General features: G+C 56.8%; 1 protein-coding gene across 2 annotated transcripts in view; it reads right to left on the bottom strand.

Moving 5' to 3' along the window:
• The window catches only part of SHANK3 (SH3 and multiple ankyrin repeat domains 3), a 50,108-nt gene that overhangs the window by 13,231 nt on the left and 14,312 nt on the right, over positions 1-22,565 (bottom strand). For both annotated transcript variants that reach the window (XM_030321023.2, XM_030321024.2), the window contains exons 11-20: positions 21,516-21,718; positions 20,248-20,361; positions 14,930-15,005; positions 14,555-14,637; positions 13,919-14,043; positions 13,689-13,821; positions 12,647-12,727; positions 8,586-8,609; positions 4,845-4,975; positions 4,137-4,221 (exon numbers count right to left, since the gene is read on the bottom strand). In XM_030321023.2, the coding sequence (XP_030176883.2) occupies positions 4,137-4,221; positions 4,845-4,975; positions 8,586-8,609; positions 12,647-12,727; positions 13,689-13,821; positions 13,919-14,043; positions 14,555-14,637; positions 14,930-15,005; positions 20,248-20,361; positions 21,516-21,718 (1,055 nt within the window). The remainder of the gene's footprint in view (positions 1-4,136; positions 4,222-4,844; positions 4,976-8,585; positions 8,610-12,646; positions 12,728-13,688; positions 13,822-13,918; positions 14,044-14,554; positions 14,638-14,929; positions 15,006-20,247; positions 20,362-21,515; positions 21,719-22,565) is intronic.

Raw genomic sequence — 22,565 nt, 5'->3', positions numbered from 1 at the left:
CCTATGGGCTGTGTGGCCCCAGGCCGGGCCCTGGGCCCCCCTGAATCTCAATTCTCTCATGGGCAACACAGGCTTAAAATGAAACCCGCTCTGCTGCCCGAGTTAGGGTCTGTGCAAGAGCAGGACTGGGATGCTCAGGGCCCTCATTGTCCTGCTGCCTGGCTAGAGCCTGGCAAGATCTCCCAAGTGTCCTTGTGGGCACAATATGGACACTTGTACCATACGCATGTTCAGTTAGGCTGCAAGTGTTCGACGGCCCAACCGGAGGACAGTGGATGAATGTTTCCTCCATGTTGATACGCACAGGTCTCTGGTGGAGTGCCTTGGGAATCTACACTCGGCTTCACCCTGTACTTGCTCGCATTTTTACAAACTCACTACAATGCAGATTGCCTGTTCCCAACCACCTCCTCCTTTAGCCAAGGTGGTCTCCCCAGGCCTCCCACACTGCACGATCTACATCTTGTCCTGCATGACAGCTCTTCACCCCGGGCACAGCAAAGGTGGGCTTTCGTGTGGCTTGAATTCTAGCATTGGAAGTTACTGTCTGACATTACTTAATCTCTTAGCAGGTCAGTTTCCTAATCTCAAGCGAAATGCTGGCCCCTGTTGTGGGGCTGCCACAGCTGGAGCCATTTAAAGCCTACAGCATGGGGCTGAGCACCTAGAAGCATCCCAGGAAGGAGGCCGAGATCATCATCATCATCATCATCATCATCATCATCATCATCATCATTTTTAGGTCTGCCTTCCACCCCCATGGCTGGACACAAGATTTGTGCCAGGTTCTTTTGGGGCCTCCTCCCCGCTGCACAACTTATCTTATGAGACAAACTACATGGGGAAAAGCTTGTGCTCCTAGAAGACGCAGGAGATTTGGCATGCCAAATTCTAACTTAGGGTGAAGATAAGTCACTTGCCTGGGATGAAGTGGGGAATCTGTTCTGATACCACCCAAGGTGGGGTGGGGACCTCTGTCCAATGAAGAGTAGCAAACATTTCTCAAACACTGTGTTCCAGCCTCAAGATTCAGGACCTGCATCTAGGAACAGTATCAGTGGTTGATGCCTATACTCAGCCTCTGAGTACAGCCCACTGGGTGAGCCACATCGTAGACTTGGAGGCAAGTACTAGATGGGACTCAAGTTTATGGACCAGGACGCTGAGGTTTCCAGGACTGAATCATGTGCCCAGGACAAGGGTGGGTGGGGGACTCTGGGAATCTGACACCTTGACCAACACTCACGTTGGTGATGGGCAGCAGGCCAGGGCAAGGAGCCTGAAGATGAACCCCTCTCACTCACTCACAGAATGAGCACAGGAGGGTCCAGGAGGAATACCCACCAAGAGGCTCACATCCTGCAGGGAAGGCACTGAGATCTGGACCTGTGGTGGTCAGTCCTGGGACTGGGCTGGGCTGAGCGACAGGCCATCCAGGCAGACTGAGGCCAGGTGCAGAATAGCGAGTGTTGGTACACCCAGGTAAGAAGGAAATGGAGACAAATGCCCCCAGATGAAGTAGGAGAAGGCTGAGACTGGTCCCCAAGGCCCCAAGGCAATGAAGAGCCCACCACGGGTGAACTGGAGGGATATGGGGTGGTATCTGCTCTGCAGAAAGCCCCCTTTGGGCAGGTCTGGGCAGATGGCTGGCATGATGTCTTACCAGAAGACAAGGTAAGACCTTGGGCAAGTCACTTTACCTCTTTACCTTAGTTTCCTTACCTGTAATACAGAGGTACTAATAGTATTACCTCAACAGGGTTACTGTAAGTATGAAATGAACCAGTGTGCATAAACACTGTGGTGTTTACTCTGATGATGAACAGATGATGGGGGAGCTGCAGTGTATGCAGACCGCTGGATGGACAAGTGGGCAGGTCTGTGAAGGAATGGATGGAGAAGTGGGCAGGTGAGGGGGGACTACATGTCTAGAAGGAAGGGCAGTGAGTGGAGCTTGTGAGATGCCCCAGTCTGGGGTCGAGAGAGATGGCTACATGAGAGGCGTGACAGCGAGTGTGAGGCATGATGAGGCCCCAAAGAGACAGGTACAGAAGGCACAGAGGCTAAGAACACAGCCTTGAGAGGACCCACATTTGGTGTGGAGGTCTTTTTTAGGTTTACATCTTGTCCTGAACAGGTACAGCCTGAGAACAGAGGAAAGAACCAGGAAATGTCCTAAAGCTCTGGGGAGGTGAGCAGAAAAATCAAATGCCAGTTGAGGTCAACAAGAGAAGGGCTGGTCATGTGTCTGCTGGAAGGAATGCCCTGCAAACCACTGGTGACCCTGGTGGCAGCAAAGTCAGTTTTAGGTGTGGACAGAGCTACGCTGCCCCAAGCTGAGGAGCAGATGAGGACAGAGACAGCAACTGCAAGTGACTTCTGGAGAAGACTGGCTGTGAAGGAAAAGAGAGATACAGAGCAATACCTGGTGGGGGGCACAGACTGGATGGGGAGGAGTGTGGGGGGCGCAGACTGGACGGGGATGAGCAGATGGGGGGCACAGACTGGACAGGGAAGAGCAGATGGTGGGGCACAGACTGGACGGGGAGGAGTGTGGGGGGCACAGACTGGACAGGGAGGAGCGGATGGGGGGCACAGACTGGACAGGGAAGAGCAGATGGTGGGGCACAGACTGGACGGGGAGGAGTGTGGGGGGCACAGACTGGACAGGGAGGAGCGGATGGAGGGATGCAGAATGGATGGGGAGGAATATGGGGGGGCACAGACTGGATGGGGAGGAGTGGATGGCGGGGCACAGACTGGATGGGGAGGAGTGTCGGGGGGCGCAGACTGGACGGGGAGGGGCGGATGGAAGGACGCAGACTGGACGGGGAGGAGCAGGTGAGGGGGCACAGACTGGACGGCGAGGAGCATATGGGGGTCACAGACTGGATGGGGAGGAGTGTGGGGGGTGCAGATTGGACAGGGAAGAGTGTGGGGGGCACAGACTGGACAGGGAGGAGCAGATGGGGGGACACAGACTGGACAGGGAGGAGTGTGGGGGGCGCAGACTGGATGGGGAGGAGCGGATGGAGGGGCACAGACTGGACGGGGAGGAGTGTGGGGGGGCGCAGACTGGACGGGGAGGAGTGTGGGGGGCACAGACTGGACGGGGAAGAGTGGATGGCGGGCACAGACTGGAAGGGGAGGAGCGGATGGAGGGGCACAGACTGGACGGGGAGGAGTGGATGGGGGGGGTGCAGACTGGACGGGGAGGAATGTCGGGGGCGCAGACTGGACGGGGAGGAGCGGATGGGGGCGCAGCCTGGACGGGGAGTGGATGGCGGGGCACAGACTGGACGGGGAGGAATGTTGGGGGCGCAGACTGGACGGGGAGGAGTGTGGAGGGCACAGACTGGACAGGGAGGAGCGGATGGAAGGACACAGACTGGACGGGGAGGAATATCGGGGGCGCAGACTGGACGGTGAGAGGCGGATGGGGGGGCAACCTGGACGGGGAGGAGCGGATGGGGGCGCAGCCCGGACGGGGAGGAATGTCGGGGGCACAGACTGGACGGGGAGGAGCGGACGGGGGGGCACAGACTGGACGGGGAGGAGTGTGGGGGGCCGCAGACTGGACAGGGAGGAGCAGATGGGGGGGCGCAGACTGGACGGGGAGGAGCGGATGGGGGCGCAGCCTGGACGGGGAGGAGTGTGGGGGGTGTAGACTGGACGGGGAGGAGCGGATGGAGGGGCACAGACTGGACGGGGAGGAGCGGATGGAGGGGCACAGACTGGACGGGGAGGAATGTCGGGGGCGCAGACTGGACGGGGAGGGGCGGATGGAAGGACGCAGACTGGACGGGGAGGAATGTCGGGGGCGCAGACTGGACGGGGAGGAGCGGATGGGGGGGCAATAGTGGACCAGAGCAGGGATGGGACACAATGGAGAGGAAGTGGTGGGTGGAGTGAGGAAGCCTCAAGGGTCTCTCTTGGCAGTTTGTCTGGATTTGGGGAAAGGACGGATCCCACATGTGTCCACAAACAAATGAGATTCCTGGGCTATGACCAGGGAGATGGGGTTCTCAGAGGAAACCTTAAGGAAACCTTAAAACCCCAACTGGAGGGCTGGGAGAGACAGGGTCCTCCAGCCCCACATCCACCCCAGCCCCATGCAACCCCCAGCCCAGCCGTACCTACAGACTTGGTCCGTGGAATCCCCTTCCGCAGGGAGCCGGGCAGCTTCTCTGGGCCTGGAAGGCCCTGGCGCTCAAATAAAGACTGTTGGAGTTGGGGGGTTAGAAGGAGGCTCTAGGGCACTGGGGGTCCCAGGTCTCCATCCAGCCCCAGCCATCCTTCTAAGCCTGAGATCAAACACCCCACACACTAATCACAATGGTGCTGGCACTGGTGGGGCCTCACCCAAGACTCAGACCCAGGCGCAGAGACTCAAGAGAGCAGGGGCATAGCCAGTGGGGGCCTGGGCACAGAGTATTGGGTAGGGTTGACATGGACAAGGCTGGGGGAGTAGCCCAGAAGATGCCAAGTGAGAGGAGTCGGGGGGCGGGGTGCAGAGACACTGCATTGTACCCTCAACAGGGCTGGGGTGCTCTAGGTGGTCCTGGGTGTGGCTATGCAGGAGGCACTGGGACCCAGGGCCAAGAGTGAGCACTCAGCATTTGTTAAACTGTGGCCATTCTGGGAGGACAAGATTTCCCCACGTGTGTGAGGAGAAGCCATGGGGTCCTTCACCCTCACCCCTGGAGAGGAGGGTCCAAATGACGGACTCCCACCCCAGAAAAATGCACAAACGCACAGTAGGGGACATGGAGCTCTGACCCCCGCGCCCCTCCCTGCCTTCTCCCCTCCCCATGCCCCCCCCCCCAGCTGCTGGGGTGGCTTACACTGATCTCAGCAGGTGTGATCCTCCGACTCGTGGGCCGCTGTTTGACAGTGGCAGCTCTGGAGTCAGCGTCCGCGATGTCTGGCCTCAGCGTGGGCTCCGTGGCGGCTGCCAGGATCTCATCCAGCTTCTCTGCACAGCCAAGGGAGGCACCATCTCAACCACCTGGACCCTGAACCTGCTCCACCCTCGTGCACCCCATGCTGAGTCCTCCTGATGTTAACGGAGCCACTGAGCCCTGCCCGCCTGATGTCCCTTCTTCCAGACCTGAGGCCGGGGGCCAGAAGCCGAGTAACATGCATCCCATCTGAGTCCCACTCCCGCCTGGCCGCTCTGTCCTCCAAGGGTGGTCCAGGTCACCCTTCGGAGCCCACTCCAGGAAAAGCCTGACTGACCATTCGGGAGAGGACCAGGACAGGGACAGCACTGTTTGGAGTTTCAAGTCTTCCTGAATTTGTTGCCCTTGGCCCTGTCCCTTTTCTCCTCAACACCTGGCACTACTCATCTGTCTGCAGCTGCTGCACCAAAAGCTAAGCTGCCTCTGGTGGACCTCAGCCCTAGGACAGACCCTGGTGTGCAGCAGGTGCCCATGGAAGGTGTGAATGAGCTACGAATGAATGAACAGGGGACACTGCCTGAAAACAGAACTCACAGTCCCAGGCTAGGGACCTAAAAATATGGCTCCAGGCAGATGAGCAGGCCGAAGAACCTCCCTTCCTGGAAAAGCAGCCCCACCCTGGGTGGGAGGTGCTGATGGTGCTGAAGGGGCTTCCACGGGCCCCTTGAGAGGAGGGTAAGGAAGATGGGGGGTGGGAGGGGTGGGGAGCTGATGTGTGAACGAGGCCCTAGAAGGGAGAAAGGCACCAGGAGGCCTCAGGCAGCATTCTTTTCAAATCCATCATAAAGAAAAGCTTTGTTTGCTTGTTTTTATTAAAGCTGTTTAGTACTTTTTAAAGTGGTGTTTTTGATTATCAACATGACTTGGAAATTGTGTTAAACGCATGTGTCTGAGAACTGGCAGCTGTGGTCCACTCGGGGCCGGATGTGGGCTGCAGCAGGAGTTGGGGGCAGCTCCCGTGCCCACATGGCTGCCACGCTGACCTCGCCCCACTCGTCACTCAGGCTCTGAATCCCCAAGCCCTCAGGGCCCGTGCCACCCTAGAGGGCCATGTGTCTGGTCACGCCCGGGCTTTCGCTCTCCAAGTGCCTGTTGTCAGAGGACACAGTCAGCCCCAACACCTCCCACCAGCACCTCCTGGCTCTGCCTCTGCAACCCACTCGGCAACTGCCACGGAGAAAGAAGTCAGAGCTGGCCGGCACCCAACCCGGACCAGACCCACATCGCGTACCACCTCTGTCCTGACTTAACCTCTCTGTGACTCAGTTTCCTTATCTGATAAAACAGCCCGAAAATGGTGGCTGCTTCAGTGTCTACTGTCTGCACCTACTGTCCGTGTCTACACGCGACAAGTGCTGCCCTGCCTGGCTCAGGGGAAGCACTGAACACACACGGTGTGCCTTCTCTCCCCAGAGAGCCCGTGAGCTCTCAGGAGGAAGGAGCCAGTACCATCTCCCGCCTGCCCTGAGTGTCCAGCCTGGGCCCTGAGTAACACAGGAGCTCAGCAAATGTTACAACTCACCAGAGCGTGCTCCCTCTACAGACTAGCTTACCGGTCCTGGGTGTAGCTCCCAGCGCCACTGGTACCTGGGCCCAGGTGCACACCAGGAAGGGCTCGTTAGAGGGCTCATCTTCTTTGTTTTTGTAATGAAGCAAATAATCCCCCTTTGGAAGCTGAAACCACCATCACCACCCTGCGTTCAGTCCTTGGTGATTTTCAGTGAAAAGAGCTTCTGATGAGCCTTCTCCTCTCATTCCTCACAACCACACAAAGAAGATACTGATACCGCCCTCATTTTACCCAAAAAGAAACTGAATATCTGAGAGATCTGAGTGCTCCAGATCATAGATTCAATAAGTTAGGGGTCAGACTTAACAACCACATTTTCCGGAAACCTCAGACATAAAGACATGAGTGAAGTAAAAAGTGAGCATGTGCTCACCCGAGCTGCGGGTTTAGAAGCTGCATCTCTAGCTCCAGAAGAACTCAATCCCAGAGACCAGAAGCAGAGTGCACATGAAGTTAGCAAAGCAAATACTGCTGGAGGTAAGGTGATGGTGCTGGGGCCAGGCAAGAACTATTTCCAAAAGAGAAAGAATCAAGAATTCTCCGAACTAACAGCTGGTGAGGTTGACACCAATCCCCACCGTTATTAGAAAATATATTCTTAAATTATTTTAAGAATTATTTAGATACTCAAAAAAGAAAATGAAGCCCTCTAGGAACCAGGTCTGGGGCACTGGGAACCGCACATTCCCATCAGCCTCACACACACTGGTTATCAAGATTCCACATGTGCTGGCGACACAGCTCGATGTGCAGCTGTTTAAACAGCCAGAACCCAAGCAGGTATGATGGGCCCCAGGGGTGAGGAATCACCCGTCACCTCCCCTACAACTGGAAGAAGTGCACAGGCCACAGCATGGCACCCTGGGAGCTCCGCTAATGATCTTAGGACAGAACCAAAATATTCCAGAAGTAGCTTGTGTCTGCCTCATAGAGTGAAGAAAGGCGTCCCTAGGGGACACCCAGTTTTAATACCTGAAAAGACACCAAGGAAAGCACTTCACCTGAGATTAGGGCAAGGGTCAACAGGAGAGCTCTGAGGGCCGGACCACAGGCCATGCTGGAGAGCCTGGGCCCAGACAGATGGTGTTGGTGTGCCCCCAGCACAGGGAAGGCCCTGTGGATCCCAGAGTGAGGGATGGGTGGGCACCAGGCACACGGACAAATGGGCAAACGCACAGGCCTGGGGCCACAAAGCCACCTCAGGCTTCCCTCTGGCTCTGACTCCTATTCAGCAGAAAGAGTCTCCCGTCCACTTGAGAGATGGAGAAGACTGGCAGAGGCCAGGCCCCGAGATCTCACCAGGTGCTGGACCTCAGACTCTGTCCCCCCCACCATGGAAGCTACATTCTTTGCAGCCAGGCTGGACACACAGAACATACAGGAAGGAGCCTCAAACAAACAGGTGAGGCCTGATGGGAGGAGCAGGGGGTGGTGAAGTCAACAGCCTGGGCTATGTTGGGCAGAGGAGCTCCAAGCTCCCTCCCCAATGCTGTGGGGCCTAGACTCCTGTTCTGAAGGGACTATCAGCACCGGACTAGACCCCACAACAGATCAGCACAGAAATGGGACCCACACACCAGGCACAAGGAGCCCCCAGAAAACAGGCAGAAAGAAACAAATGGGCCAGAGCTGAGCACCCAACACTCTTGCCCACACTGGCCCAGTCACCATGCTCCCTGAGGAGACCCACAGCTGAGCCCTCTGAACCTTCCCCCTACCCAGCTCCAGAACGTGGCAAGTGGTGTGGCCTCCACCGGGAGGCTTTCCCAGCTCTGCCTCACTAGGCTGCCCCGACACTCACCTGAGCCCCCAAAGCCCATGGCTGTGCCTCACTGTCACACCCCCACAGAGCCACACCCCCGGACCCCCCCATCCATCCTTCCCCAGCTCCCTCTACTGCACCCCCACCAGATCCCCAGGGAGAAGGCCGACAGGAAGGTACAGCCCAGGCTTCCAGAGCACCCTGACTTGACATGGAGCCTCTTCACACATCAGCACTTCCCTGGACAGGGTCAAACAAAGCTGGGGGCATGGGGACACAGCAGATGACTCACCCCCTTTCCTTCTCCGAATGGAGGCTTGCAATCAAGAAACAGAGCACAGGGGTAAGAGGCAGGCTTCATCCATCGGCATCTGGGCCCCCTTCCAACTCCCACCCCTTCCAACAACCGGGACCTCCCAGGTCCTGTACAACCCTGGCCTAACCCTCCCTATCAGACCCCAAGTGGCAAACGTGCCCAAATGCCAAGTTGGTACCCAGCTTGAAACTCAAGGTGGAAACAACCACAAGCAGGTATACATGCTTGTGTGTATGCATACACATGCACATGCACACACACATACACATCCATGCACCTCCACTCACACATAATGCATAATTGCACTTATGCACACACAGGCATGCACACACGTGTGGAGATGTCCACACACAACTTAATCATACTCAGTTCAATCAAATGTTTGTTCAGAAAAAAGGCAACCCCCGCCCCCAAAAAAAAAGTTCAGAGGCCACTAACAGTTGCAGTGGTCACCCTTGAGTATTCCGTACAGTATCAAAGAGCAGGTCAATGTGTTTGCCAGACCACGGCTAATCAGATATCACACTCAAGCACGGCACTTGCTCTAACATTCCCATCACGAAAGAAAAAGGGACCCAAAAGCCCCAGATTTCTCACAGGAAGGCAGAGAAATAGGAGAGGTTTAGACCCACCAAGGCCCTCCCTGGCCTGAGTCTCCACTGCTCTGTGCAGCCGGCTCATTATTGGTTCAGGCAGACGGACATGTGGTGACCACTGACCATGCTGAAGGGCACTGGGAGTGCCCCACCCTTCCGTCTCCTCCCACCACCTGCTTTGGGAGGAGGGCTCCTACCCCAACCTCTTCCTCTCAACCCCATTTCCGCCAGTCACCTCGGGCCTTCATTTTCTGGACACTGCCACTACCATCCCCCACAGTATGCTCTTTACCTCCTCTCCCTCCTGCATGACCTTGCTTCTCCCCCACACCCACCAAGGAGCAAGGAGCCATATGGGCGTGAGTCCCCACCCTTGCCACCTGCTTTTTCTGCGGCCTCACACTTTCCTTTCTTCCCAGGTGTTCAGGCCGTCTTCTCAATAGACCACAGCATCCTAACAGGTTCTATCAGTTCTTAACAGTGTGACAGAGAACTGACATATTTATGCTGCCAATGAGCCTACAGGTCTTATTTCTATCTTATAAAAGCACAAACACTGAATCATGGGATGACCCCTTAGGTACCTAGGGAAACCCTGATGCTGGCCTGGCCTCCTCAAACCTACAGAAAGTAAGCAAGCAGTCTGGTTTCCCCCGACAGCTGTCCTCTGGAGGCAGGAGTAGCTTCTCCCTCTCTGAATGGAGCTACATAGAGTCTAGGTCCAGCTTCAACATAAGCTGTGAGCCCGCCCTCACTCAGCAATGTGCATGGAGGCTCTGTGCTAAGCTGTCCCTTTGTCCTCCCCCAGACTCTGCTCAGGAAAAAAATGGTGGAAACAATGCTGACCTGAGGCAGCAAGAGAGAACACCTCTGAAAGACAAGGGTGTACGGAACGACCCTGTCACACAGCAGCAGGAGGGCCCCGGATCACAGCAGAGAGGAAGGAGCTTCTTTAGACAGAAGCATCCCATAAAGCAGAAGGCAATTCTTCTGTTTCCGCAGAGCTCAGTCCCCTGGCCCCTGGATTACAGATCTCGGGCTGCCTATGCACCTCTTCATGCAGAACTAGGAGGGTCCCTTCTGAACATGCAGTTCATCATGGCTATGTGACAGCCTCTGGAAGGAGACTCCTGGGACCCACCCACCAAAGCCTTGGTCTGGAGTCCAGCCGGACCCAGGTGCCTACGGGTACTGGTTTGTCAATCAGTTTCCATTCTCAATCAGTATGACAGATCAGCTCCCCCATAACTAGTCTTGGACCTTTGTGACCCTGGGGCCAAAAGTCTGCCAGCTTCTCTGCCTCACTCTTCAATGAGTGGGTTTAGTTGGGGACAGAATTCTAGGTGGAAAGGCATTTTAATTCAAGACTGTAGTTATTGTTCCATTGTCTTCTAGCATCTACTATTGCTGATGAGAAGTCTGCTGTCAGTCTAACCATTGTTCCTTTCTATGTCATCCAGCTCCTTTCTCTGGTATTTAAGATTTTTCTTGTCTATGGTGTTGTGAAGTTTTACTATGACGGCTCTAGATGTAGATTTGTTATTTCCTTGCTTGGGGTTTATATTTCTTCAAAATGGAATTTCATGTCCTTATTCAATTTCTGAATATTCTTAGCCATGTACTCTTTAAATATTGCCTCTTCCCCATTTTAATCTTTCCCTCTGGGACTCTCATTAGACTGGGATTTTCTCATTTGTTCTCCATCATCTCTTATCTCTAGGGATATTTTCCATATCCCTATCTTTCTGTGCTGCACTTGGGATAATTTCCTCAGAATTATCTTCTAATTCACCGTTTCTTTCTTCAGCTGAATCTAGTACACTTGTTTATCCTAGTCATGGATTTTTTAATCTCAGTGACTATACCTTTTGTTTCCATAACAGTTCTTTAGGGATCTTTTAAAATCTGTTTATTCATCTTTTGGTTTTTGGTTTTTGGGTTTTTTCTTTTTGGTTTTGTTTTTTTTGTTGTTGTTTTTTTTGTTTTTGTTTTTGTTTTTTTTTTGTACTGTCCTGTTCCTTATGAGTTCTGTTAGTTTCCTTAAACTTTGTATTTAAACACCTTATTTTGCCTCTTTCATATTCTTTGATTTCTAGTTCTTCTGATGCTAATGCTGGTTCCTGGGCTTGCTTCTAGTTTTCCCACTTCTCATGGGTCCACAGCCTCATCTCTTGGCTTTGTGGGAGCAACAGAACCCTATCCCCTGCCATTAGGGTCTATAACACTGTCCCAAGCCCTCATGGACTATGGAAGCATCATCAGCTTCCTCTCACTTAACTGACTTCTCTTTTCATTCTTGAGGTCTGGGAAATTTCCTTTGTCTTGAGTTGGCTATATCCTTTTGGCTTTTACTTTCTTCAGAATATTTATGGGGAAGAAAAGTATGACCATGTCAGCCTGACCTATCTTGGTGGCTGAAGTCCACACTAAATGACACTGCAGTCAAGAGTGTTTGCCTGAAAGGAGGGGGTAGCTCAACCTGTGGCCAGGACAAGGTCAGAGGTCACTCTATTTGTAAGATCAGGAACAATTTTCAGACCCAGGTAAGTGTTCCTTCTATAGCTGGGAATGAACAAAGCCTGAAGCCAAGGTTGGGGATCAGTCTAGAACCAGGATCAGGGCCTTTCCTGTAGACAGGACTATCTCAGAACTCAGCCTAGGACCAGAGTCAGCATTCCTTCTATGGCTAGAGCCATAGAAAAGTCTGGGACTAGAACTGGGTCATGTATATTGGGATATGCCCATTATTAACTGCCACATATGTCAGGACACAGTCATGTATATCTGGACACGCCTATGCTGAGGCTATTAACCGTCACATATTTCAAGACATGCCCTACAACGAAGCTATTGGGGGTCATCCCAGGATCGTGCTCACAACATGCCATACCAAAGCCCTGACGTACTCTTATCTGCCTCTTGCAGCTTACGAGGGCCTGTCCCACCATCATACTAGTGATGTTCACACAGCCCCATGAGGTCAGCAGCTTGCTGTAACCCATGCTTAACTGACGAGTGAACAGGTGTTAGGAGGGCAAAATAAGCACAAAGATCAGAGAGCTAGTGTCAGCAGAGCCACGGCAGAGCCTAGGTCCCCTAACTTCTGCTCTTCCCTCACCTGGATGAAATGGAGGAGAGAAGTCACACTGGAAGTACACAGAGCCAGAGGCAGCAGGTGCACATGCATGCAAACACACTGGGAGGCCAGGCCCTGCACCCTATCAGTCCCGGTTGGCCCACTGTCTATATCCAGCCCTCATGCCATCCATGTGTTGTACCCCTCCCCACCACTCCAGCACCCACCCATTTATCTTTGACCTATTCATACATCCGTCCGTCTGTCCTTCCGCTCCCCTCTCTCTACCTGGCTTTGGCCCCAGCTCACTCTGCCTGGCCTCCCACCCTGGACTGTCTGCCTGCCGTCCACCCCCCACTGCTCACCAAGTTCCTCAAGTTCAGCCGTCATGGACTTGGAGCGCAGGGTCAGCGTGGTGCTGGGAGCCCTCTTGGGGGGCGGCGGGGCTGCAAAGAAGAGGGAGGCCTTGGACCTCCTGTCCAGCAGCAGGCAGCGCGGCGTGGCCAGGTGCAGGTGCCACTTGCGCTCCACCGCCTGGATCTCCTCGTACTCCCGTGAGGATGAGTCGCACTGCGCCAGGATCTTGTTCAGGCTGCGGCTGGATGCAAACTTCTTCATGGCGCTGGGAGCTCAGGGGGTTGCTGAGGGCCCAGCGGGGCCGGGGTAGTTGGGGCCTCAGGAGGTAGGTGGTCAAGGGCCCCAATGGGGGTCACGGTGCTGGCCAGCTCCCACCTGAATGCCCACCCTGTAGGCTCCGAGGGCTGAGCAAGGGGGCACCAGAGCCATGAGGTGGGGGCTGGGAGGGGTCTCCCGGCAGGCTGGGCTCCTGCTGCTCCAGGGCCCCCCCACCCCAGGCCCTGGAGGCCGCTGCCCCTCGGGGGACCAGGGTGTGGGCAGCAGAGCCAGGATCTGGGCTGGGCCGGCCCAAGCTGGCAAAGCCTCCTGGGCCCAGGCTGTGCCGCGACGTCGCGGGGAGAAGACGCTTTTCCTCTTCCCTCAGGTGCCGCCTCCCCCTTCCCTCCGACAATAAAGCGGCGGCAGCGTCAACCTCACAGTTGCTATGGCAACCCCGGCCTCCAGGCAGCTGCTGGCAGTGTCGGGAGGAGGGCTCTTCCACGCCAGGGGCTGGGGGGACGCCGGGAAGGAGGGGGTGGGGATCTGAGGAGGGGCACCCTGGGGTCAGGGGTCAGAGGTCAGAGGCTGGGGGCCAGGGTTGGTGGGCTAACATCAGGGATTGGGAAGCCACCCAGGCCATGAACGTGGGTATTTCACCTAGGTTTAGGCATCTGACCTCCACAGTCTGGGGTCAGGGCGTGGGCAGAGGAAAGTGAGCCTGGGGTCAAAGGTCTCAGGTCAGGAGCCAGAGGGGAAGGTCTGAGCACAGAGGCCTGAAGCCCGGCCCCTCACCTCTGCGCCGAGCCCCGTCTTCTTCTGGCTTCCTCGTCACAGACACAACCTTCATGACGAGGCGGTTCCCGCCCTGGCGGATCAGAGCCACCACCTGCTTGTGCCCGACCTTCACCACGTTCACCCCGTTCACCTGGGACAGACGGGTGGTGGGGGTGTTCCAAGTGTGTCCTCCTTGGGGCTCAGAGGTCAGCACCCCACCTGGCTGCACAGGTAAGGACAAGCCTCACCTCGATGAGGAAGTCTCCTGTGCGCAGCCCGGCCCTCCAGGCCACACCCTCCACATCCACCGACTCAAGATACTGGAGCGCAGGGAAGGCTGGCGTGGGTGTAAACTCCTCGATGGGGGTCTCTGCTGCGGTGGGGGGGGGGGGAGGGGAGGGGTTGGGAATGGGGGAGGGCAGTTAGGAAGGTGCTTCACCTGCGTGGTCCAGGTGGAGGCAGCTGCCACATAGCAACCTCCCACAAGTGGCTCCGCACGCCAAACAAAGGACAACTGAGGCAGCATGTCAGGGTGTCCTGGGGCTGGGGGGCAGCAGGCAGTGCCACCCAGGGAAGAAACTGCCCCCCTCGGCCCCACCAGAAAGGACTCCCCTCCCTTAGACATGCTCTAGCAGAGATCTTGGAAATCAACAGGGGGAAGGGATTGCCTCGTACTGAGATATTCCAAACCAAGGATACAGAGTCAGAGCAGAGGAGCAAGGCAGGGGGACGGGAGCCGAACTAGCAGCGAGGGAGGCAGTGGGGGAGTCAGGGGCAGAGGATAGGGCAGGGGTGAGGCAGGGAGGAGAGCAGAGACAAGACACATGCTGGCAGTCTGGCAGCCAGCCCCACACCCACTCTCGGTGCTGTCTACCCTTCCTTACCTTTGGCCCCCCGGAGCACAAAACCAAAGCCCTCATGGTCCCGTTTCTGTAGGACAGCCACCTTGTCGTCAATGACGTAATCGCTGGTGGAGGAAAGCAGGGAGGGGTGAGGAGAGCCCTGCCAGAGAGTACAGCTGGCCAGGCTGACCCCACACATGCCCCAAACAGGATCCCATGGGCATGGCCCACCCCAGAAGTCACCCTTGCGCTGACGGAGGAAGGCAGAAGACAGAGGTGGGCTGGGGACCACCTCGCCTCCTCTGACCCCTTCATCCACAGGCCTCCTCAACTAGCTCTGGTCCTCCCTCCACGCCTGATATCCCAGCCGCATGCATGCCTACCCTTGCCCACCTGCCCACCGGCCCCCACCTGTACCTGTGTGAAGTGAGACTGTCATAGGAGCCCACAGTGTAGTGACGGAAAAGGCGCTTCGTCCGGTCTTCCCGGGTTTCTGAGGGGAGTTTCAGGAGCTGATGGAGGGCCACATCCTCCAACCGACCTGAACTGCCCCTCAACCATGCTGGTCACCAGCCTCTGCCAACACACACACCCCTGGCCTGGTTGTACCCACGTGGAAGTGAGGGGCCCAAAGGTCCTAAGGTAAGAAGGCTGAGGGGACCATGTTGGAAATCCTGGCTTCCAGGGGTCAGGATCCAGAATAGGGTAGGAGCTTTGGCCCATCTCTCTACGGAGTGGCTGCACACAGCCAGGGGCAAGGTCGGGCCATCTTCAGAAAGAGTCAGCAAGCCCCAAAGCCAGGAGCAAAGAAGCTGTGTACATGTGTAGGCCTAGGTGTGTGTGTAACTTGCAGTCACGTGTAAGTGCCGTGCTCATATAGGCGTGTGTGCATATGACTGTGGTCACGTGCAAGGGTCATGCTGCAGGCAACGCGCACTGGCATGGAGGTGGCGTTGTGTCCTCACTGAGACTCTCATGAGAGCCCACCAATGCTCAGTCTCCCAGGTCCCTTCCTCCAGAGCCTGACTCTGAGTGCACAGGAGGTCCAGGTGTGGGGCTGATGTCACTGCATCCCACAGATTCCTGCCCCCATCTGTACTCTTGATCTCTAAGTCCCTCACAGCTGTTGCAGGGCTAGCCGGCTGTCCACCTGCTACTCCGCCCACGGCCGTGGCCTTGCTGATTTCCTGCAAGCGTGCAGACCCCAGTCCACATCTGCAGCCACAGCCCCTGTGCTCCAGGCTTTCTTCTCCAGCTGCCTGTAAGTTAAGATTCTCTTACACTCTAGCCCCCATTCCTGCCCTCCTGGCTTCCAGCTCTCCAGGACCCTGGAGGGCTCCCAACGTGGCTCCACCACCACCTCATGTTTCATCCACAGCTCCTCTCCCATTCCCTACCATTCTAGAATTTCTCAAGATTAATTCATTCATTCAACAAGTATTTATTGAGCTCCAACTGTGTACCAAGCACTGTTTGTTTTAGGCTCTGAGAATATAGTAGGGAACAGAACAAAGCCTCTACCCTGTGGAGTTTACAATCTATTGGAAGAGAGAGAACAGAGAGACAGGAAACAGGTGCATGCATAACATGTCAACTGCTGGCAAATGTTAGGAGAGAAGGGAGCAAAGTGGGGGTACAGAGAAAGTCTGCAATTCTAGGGTGGTCACATGATGGCTCATCAGGAAAGGATAGTTGGGAGGCACAGAACGTTAGGGAGCAGCCTGAAGACTCTGTGGGCAAAGGGCTTCCAGGGAGCAGGGGCACGCAGGGCAAAACCCACATGGCAGGGCTGGGTTTGGGTGTTCAAGGGACAGTGAGCAGCCATACAGCTGAAGCAGAGGGAGTGAGAGTGAGTGAGTGAGAGAGAGAGAGAGAGAGAGAGAGAGAGGAAATGAGATCAGAGAGGGAAGCTACAATTGATTGTGAGCTCCTCATAGGTAAGGACCACCTCTTATTTATTTCTGTGATCCCAGCACCTAGCACAGCAGCTGGCATATAACAGGCCATGCAAATGCTAACTGGAAGAATAGATGGGTGGACAACTGGCTGAATAAGTACATGGATGGATAGATGGAACAAGAGAGAAGCAGAAGGATAGATCAGATCAAAGGTAAATAGATATTTAAGTGGATGGAGAGAAAAGAGAATGGGCTGGTGCAGGGAGAATGGATGGAACAAACGGTAGTGGATAAGTAAATGGATGGATAGGTGGGCAGGGTGGGTCGACAGAGGGGGATAGCTGGATTGGTGGATTGATCGATGTATTGATCGATAGATGGATAGATGGTTGGGTGGGTGCATATGTGGGTGGGTAGATGAATGGATGCAAGGAGGGGCTGGCTGGGGGGGTTGATAGAAGAGTAGACGGATGGCAAGAAAGGATAGTGAGTCAAGGGATAAATGAATATAAGAATAGATGGAACAGTGGCTGGATAGAACAAAGAAAGAATTCCTGTTAATACAAGAAGACACAGGTGTCAGGAAAAGTACTGGTCCAAATTGCAGGATCCTGCCACTAGTATGATTCTCAGTAAGTCAACAGACCCCTTTGAAGCCTCTCCTTGTAGAGCAGAAAAATTTACCTCGAAGGGTCCTCTAGGTTCTGATGGCTTGTAACCTGTCACCCTAACCCTAACCCACCCAGTAGCTCATCTGCTCCCTTCTCTCCTCTTCCCACACACTGCCTGTCCTAAGACCCTCTGTAATGTGGCTGCCGTTTCCAAGGCCAGAGCAGGCCAAGTCTCATCACTGCTGGTGGAGGGGGAGCATCAGACCCCTTCTTGCCTCCATCACACCCTTCTTCACATTGACCCAACGTTTGAAAATGTTGGAACATTCATGGTACCTGCCTGCAGAAGGACCCCCTCAAACTGCACAGTTCATTAACCTCCATTTTTTAGATTTTGTCAAACAAATTATCCTAATTACATAAAAAAATTCATCTTCCAGTTTTATTAATCTGACATGTAAAAGCCAGCTCAAGTGAAAATACACAGCATGACCCCCCAAGTACTGGAAAGACAGGGAAGGAGGGATGGAGGGAGAGGAGGGAAGGAGGAAGGGGAGGGGAGGGAGGAGCTGGCCAGAGCTTTCCAGGTGCCCTACAGACCCTCTGAGCACACAGGGCTTCACCTCAGCTCTCAGCTCTCTGCCTGCAACTGCTCCTTTTACCCCTTCTGCCCCAGACAGGTGCCTGGGAGGTACACTCTCTGATGACCCTGGGCATCAGCCTGGCCCCCAGCAGTGGCCCCTTTTTGGCCTGTAAGTCCTTCTCTGTCCCAATCTCCAGTCTCAGAAACAGATCTGTCTTTGGAAAGAAAGCTGGGCCTGTTAGAAGCAGACTCCCTTTCCTGAGCTGCCCTCTGGCCTCCGGCAGAACTCAGCACTTGGGTCCCAGATCAGAGCAGCTGGTGGCTGGTCTTCAGATGAGGACAGAGGTCACTCCCACGCCTTGCCAGCTGGCAGACCCCACAGGCCTCTCTCCCTCTGCCTACCCATGAAAGGATCCCATCTACTTAGGTCCCTTTTGACTCTTTCAGGTGACAGACCCCAGAGCCACCCTGGTCTAGGAGCCCTGCAATTGTCCGGAGGCCTACAACTCCTTCTCCAGGTCACCCCTTACACTCTCCCATTTCGGGATTCTCAGCCCACCCTAGCCCTCTCCACCTCTCACTCTGCTCTGCCTGGGCCTTCACCCTAACCCTAAACGACCTGAAGAATCGAGACAATACGACCCAGTCTCCTGCAATGCTGCAGCAAACTGGAAAGTTCCTCCACTTGCTCTCACAGCCACCTGACCGGCCTCACACTCCCCAGTAAAGCCCCCCCATCTCTCAGCGCACACACTTGAGTTCACTCACTCAGAGGCCCCGAAGCATGGCAGCTATAGCAGACTCTGCAGCCCACTGCCCTCCTCGAGATGAACTAACAACAGCCTCCACCTCTTAGACCTGCCGGGATGAGTAAGTGAGTTCTCATCTATACAAGTGCTTCAAACTATACCACACGTCCAGACACTGCTAGGAGCATGCGAGATGCCAGCACACGGAGATCTGCAACAGCAGGCCCGGCCCCCGGCCCCATCAGCTAACCAACCGCATAGCAGACCCCCAGCTTCCTTCGCGGCTCCTCTCCAACTCCTTCAGGGCAACCCCGGGGGCCCCCCTGGACTCACATCATGACAGCCATGCGCCAGCATATCTGCTGTAACTGCTGTGCGTGCCTGTTCCTCTCTAGGCAGAGAGCCGGCCTCCGCAACCCAGCTCCCAACACAGGGCCCAGCACACATCAAACACCTAGTGAACATTTGCTCTTCTCAAATCCCAGCTCCAGTCCAGACCTCCCCAGCCCCTTCCCAGCTTCAGATCGGCTTCTGGATCCACACAGTCCTCAAACCAGAGTCTTCACTGTCCTCCCACAGGGGCGCACAGGACCCCGTCCCTACTTGTCAGGCCAGAGGCCCTTTCTTCCCCACCCTCCTCCATGAAGTTGGCACCAGGACCCAAACTTCTGAAACCATTCCCCACCTGGACACACGGCCCCCACGACCCTCCACGGGCAGACAACAGGGGGCCATGTCCCTTATAGGCACTCAGCCACCAGGAGATCCGTCAGGGCAAGATAGGGAATGGCTGAGTAAAGTACTAAAGGCATCTGCTCAGGAACAGGCCAGCAGCTGCACCCCTGCCTCCGTGGGACTCTGCCATGCTCCACACAGAGCAGAAGTCCAGGCCACACGGCTGGGGGAGGAGGGGGGCTGTCCCCTTGAGAGACTCACAACCCAGGGCAACGGAGCACAGCAACCCTGGGCCCAAGCCCTTCACGTGCCGAGGGAGGGATGCGTGCACCCTTGGTCTAGACGCGACACTGGTAACAATCACTGGCCACCACTTCTCCCACTGACTCTCTAAGGCAGAAACAACACTCATGGGTCCGGGGGCCTGGGAGCTATGGAAGGAACAGCCACTGTTTTCTACTGGCAGGACCACCTCAGATCCCAACACCCAGAGGGGTGCTTTCTGGAGGCCCAGGCAGTCAGCAAGGTCTGACTAAAGCCGTCCACCAGCCTCAAGAACTGCAGCCTTTGCCCTCACGGCCTCCCTGCAGGCCGAGGATGGAGCCGTCCCCCACCTGCTACCCTCGGACCATCCTGGCCCCAAGGTACCCACGACAGCCCCTCCGGGTCCAAGTGGCCTCATTTCCTCTTGGCTGGCCCAGGCTTCCCTGCACTGCCCACTTGGACAATCTGTCCACCTTGGAAAGACGCCTCTTTTCTCACACTGACCTCTTTACTTATCTGCCAGCCACACAGAAATCTCACACCCCAAACACCCAGTATTTCTGTGACGACTACGTGTGTGTGTGTGTGTGTGTGTGTGTGTGTGTGTGTGTATGTGTGTGTGTGTGTGTCTGGCGGGGGGTTATAGTCACTGGGAGCCACATGTGGGATCACATACAGATGCACATTCATAATACGTGTCCTATGGGCAGGTCACGTGTGTCTCTACAGCTGTAAAGTGCCCGGCTCCCTGCACATGTGCTCCTAAGTACGTACAGGGTGTGTGCACCCTGTGTCTGTCACGTACACAAGTTTGCGTCCACTTCGGATGTGTGTTTGAGTTTACTTTAGTCCTTTCTCTGTGAATATCTGCGGGTTTAACTCCAAGCAAGACCACAGGGGAGCTAGAAGGGGCAGTACCCCTCAGTAGCCACCCAGGGGATGGGGGGTCACTCACCATGCCGTGTGTCATACTGTCTCATCTGCACCTCCTCCACGCAGTCGGCCGGGAACCAGCCCGTGCGGCCTTTCACGGTCCCCTCCCAGAAACCGCCCTCCCCAATGCTGAGCACTGGAGGGACAGAAGCCAGATAGGGTGTCAGCATAGAGCAGGACACTCAGGAACCCACCTCACCCACCACCACCTCAGGCTCAGGCTCTGCCTACCCTGACCCTTCACACACACCCCTCCTTCACCCTTTCTCCCCTTCTGTTCCCTTCCTCCCCTTCATCCTCCTGGATTTTTCCCTGGGAAGATTTTGAGAGTCACACAGAAGACAGAAAGGAACAGATGGACACAGCACAGGACAGGCATGTGGGGGACAGAGAGACACACAGATGGACACACTCGAGGGGGGACAGGAAGCAGAGGCAGGGGCCACAATCCTGCTCCTGTCCTCTCGGCTGACCCTTCTCTTCCTACTCCTTGAACCAACCCCCATCCTTGCTCTGTCGCCCACCCCAAAGGTCACTGCCAAAAACTCAGGGTCATTGTGCTGTGACCAAGGGTTAGGCCACATGATGGACCAAAGGAGGGCCGACCTCACAACTGTTTCCTTCCCAGGCTCCCTGGACATACAGCACCCACAAGGATAGGACCCCAGTAATGACAGAGGCCCCCATGATGAGAGGAGCTTGTCATGGCACAGGATCTCCCCAAAACACAGGAAGCATCAGTGACAGAAACCTTCATAATACACAGACACCCACATAACTGTCACACATATCCCCCACCATGGGACAGGGTCCCCACCTATCACAAGGATTTCCAATGAATGAGTCCCAGAAGTGACACAGGAATCCCATATTCGAGGAAGGTCCCTGATGGGATAGGGTCCTTCAAATACACAGAACCCCAATGACACCAACCTCCATCATGACACAGAAACACCCCCATGACGAGAGGAACCTCCATGGTGACAACAGGGAACCCACAGTGACAGAGGACAGAGAGGGACCCGCATGACAGGACCCCCCTGTAAAGGCAGGCACCCCTCCCTGACACAGAGCCCTTCACGGTGACACAAGGAATCCCCAGTGGCAGGTGCATCCCATAATGACCACAGCGGCTCAGAGTTCCAGAGACACCCCCCCCCCATGACACAGACCCTGAAAATGGCATCAGCCCCTCCACGATCGCGGAGGACCCCAACCTCGCACCCGGGAGTGGCGCCCCCCGCCCTCCTCCCGCGCGCCCCGCGACCCCGCCCCCCGCGCCCCCCTCACCCTTCACGGCCTCGCCGCGGTGCAGCGGGATCTCGCCCTCGCCCTGCGGGCTGTGCGCCTTCACGGCGATGAACTTGCGGCCGGGGACGGCGCTGTAAAGTTTCCGCTTCGGGCCCCGGGGCGGCGGCGCGGGGGGCGCGGGGGGCGCCGGGCCGGGGCCGGGCGCGGGGCCGGGGCCGCCGGGGCCGCCGGGCCCGCTCGGGCTGTAGACGAACACGTAGGTGACGGACGCGATGCCGGGGGGCAGCGGGCACGCGAAGCCGGCGCCCGGGGCCTCCATGGCGCGCGGCCCGGCCCCGCCGCCGGCCTCACCGCAGCCGCCGCCGCAGCGCCCGCCGCCCGCCGCCCGCCGCCGCCCGCCCGCCCGCCGGGGGCCCGGCCCGGGGCCGCTCCATGGGCCGCGCCGCCGCGCCCGGCCCGCTCCCGCCAGCGCACGAGCCGCGCCCGCTCAGGGCTCCGGGGCCGCGGGGCTGCGCTCCCGGGCGCGCCGGGCTCGCTCCATGCCGCGGCCGCTCCTCGCGCCCCGCCTCCTCCGCGGCCCGGCTCCTCCCTCTGCGGGCGGCGGCGGCGGCGGCCGGCCCTCCTCCCTCCCCTCCAGCGGCCGCCTCGCCGCCGCGGCCCCCGCGGCGGGAGAGGCCACGGGGCGAGGGGCACTGCAGCGCACGGAGGGGGCGGAGGAGGGGTCGGCTGAGGAAGGCGGGGGACGCGGTGGGCAGAGCCGGGTGGGAGCTGGGGAGGGGTTGGGGGAGCGGCTCCCCCAGCGGCCCGCCCCCAGCCCGCCTGCCCAGGCCTTGGCCTTCTCCTCCTCCTGGCCCCTGCCACGTGCCGGGCGCCCAAATCCTCCCCCAGACCTGTGTCCTCTCCTCCGCAATACCTGCCTCTGATGCCCATGCCCACTCCATGCTGACCACCTTCCCCGGACAGCTCCCCCGACCTGGGCACGGAGCCTGAGGCCTCGGCCCTCCACCTTCCCGCTGCTAAGAAGCCTGCACTGGCTCCCTAGTACCTAGGCAGCCCGGGTCCACATTCTCAGGCAATAGCCCGGCTCTC

Source organism: Lynx canadensis, chromosome B4, assembly GCF_007474595.2.
Source record: "Lynx canadensis isolate LIC74 chromosome B4, mLynCan4.pri.v2, whole genome shotgun sequence".
Taxonomy (NCBI): Eukaryota; Metazoa; Chordata; class Mammalia; order Carnivora; family Felidae; genus Lynx; species Lynx canadensis.
This window is presented reverse-complemented; position numbering and strand designations above follow the sequence as displayed.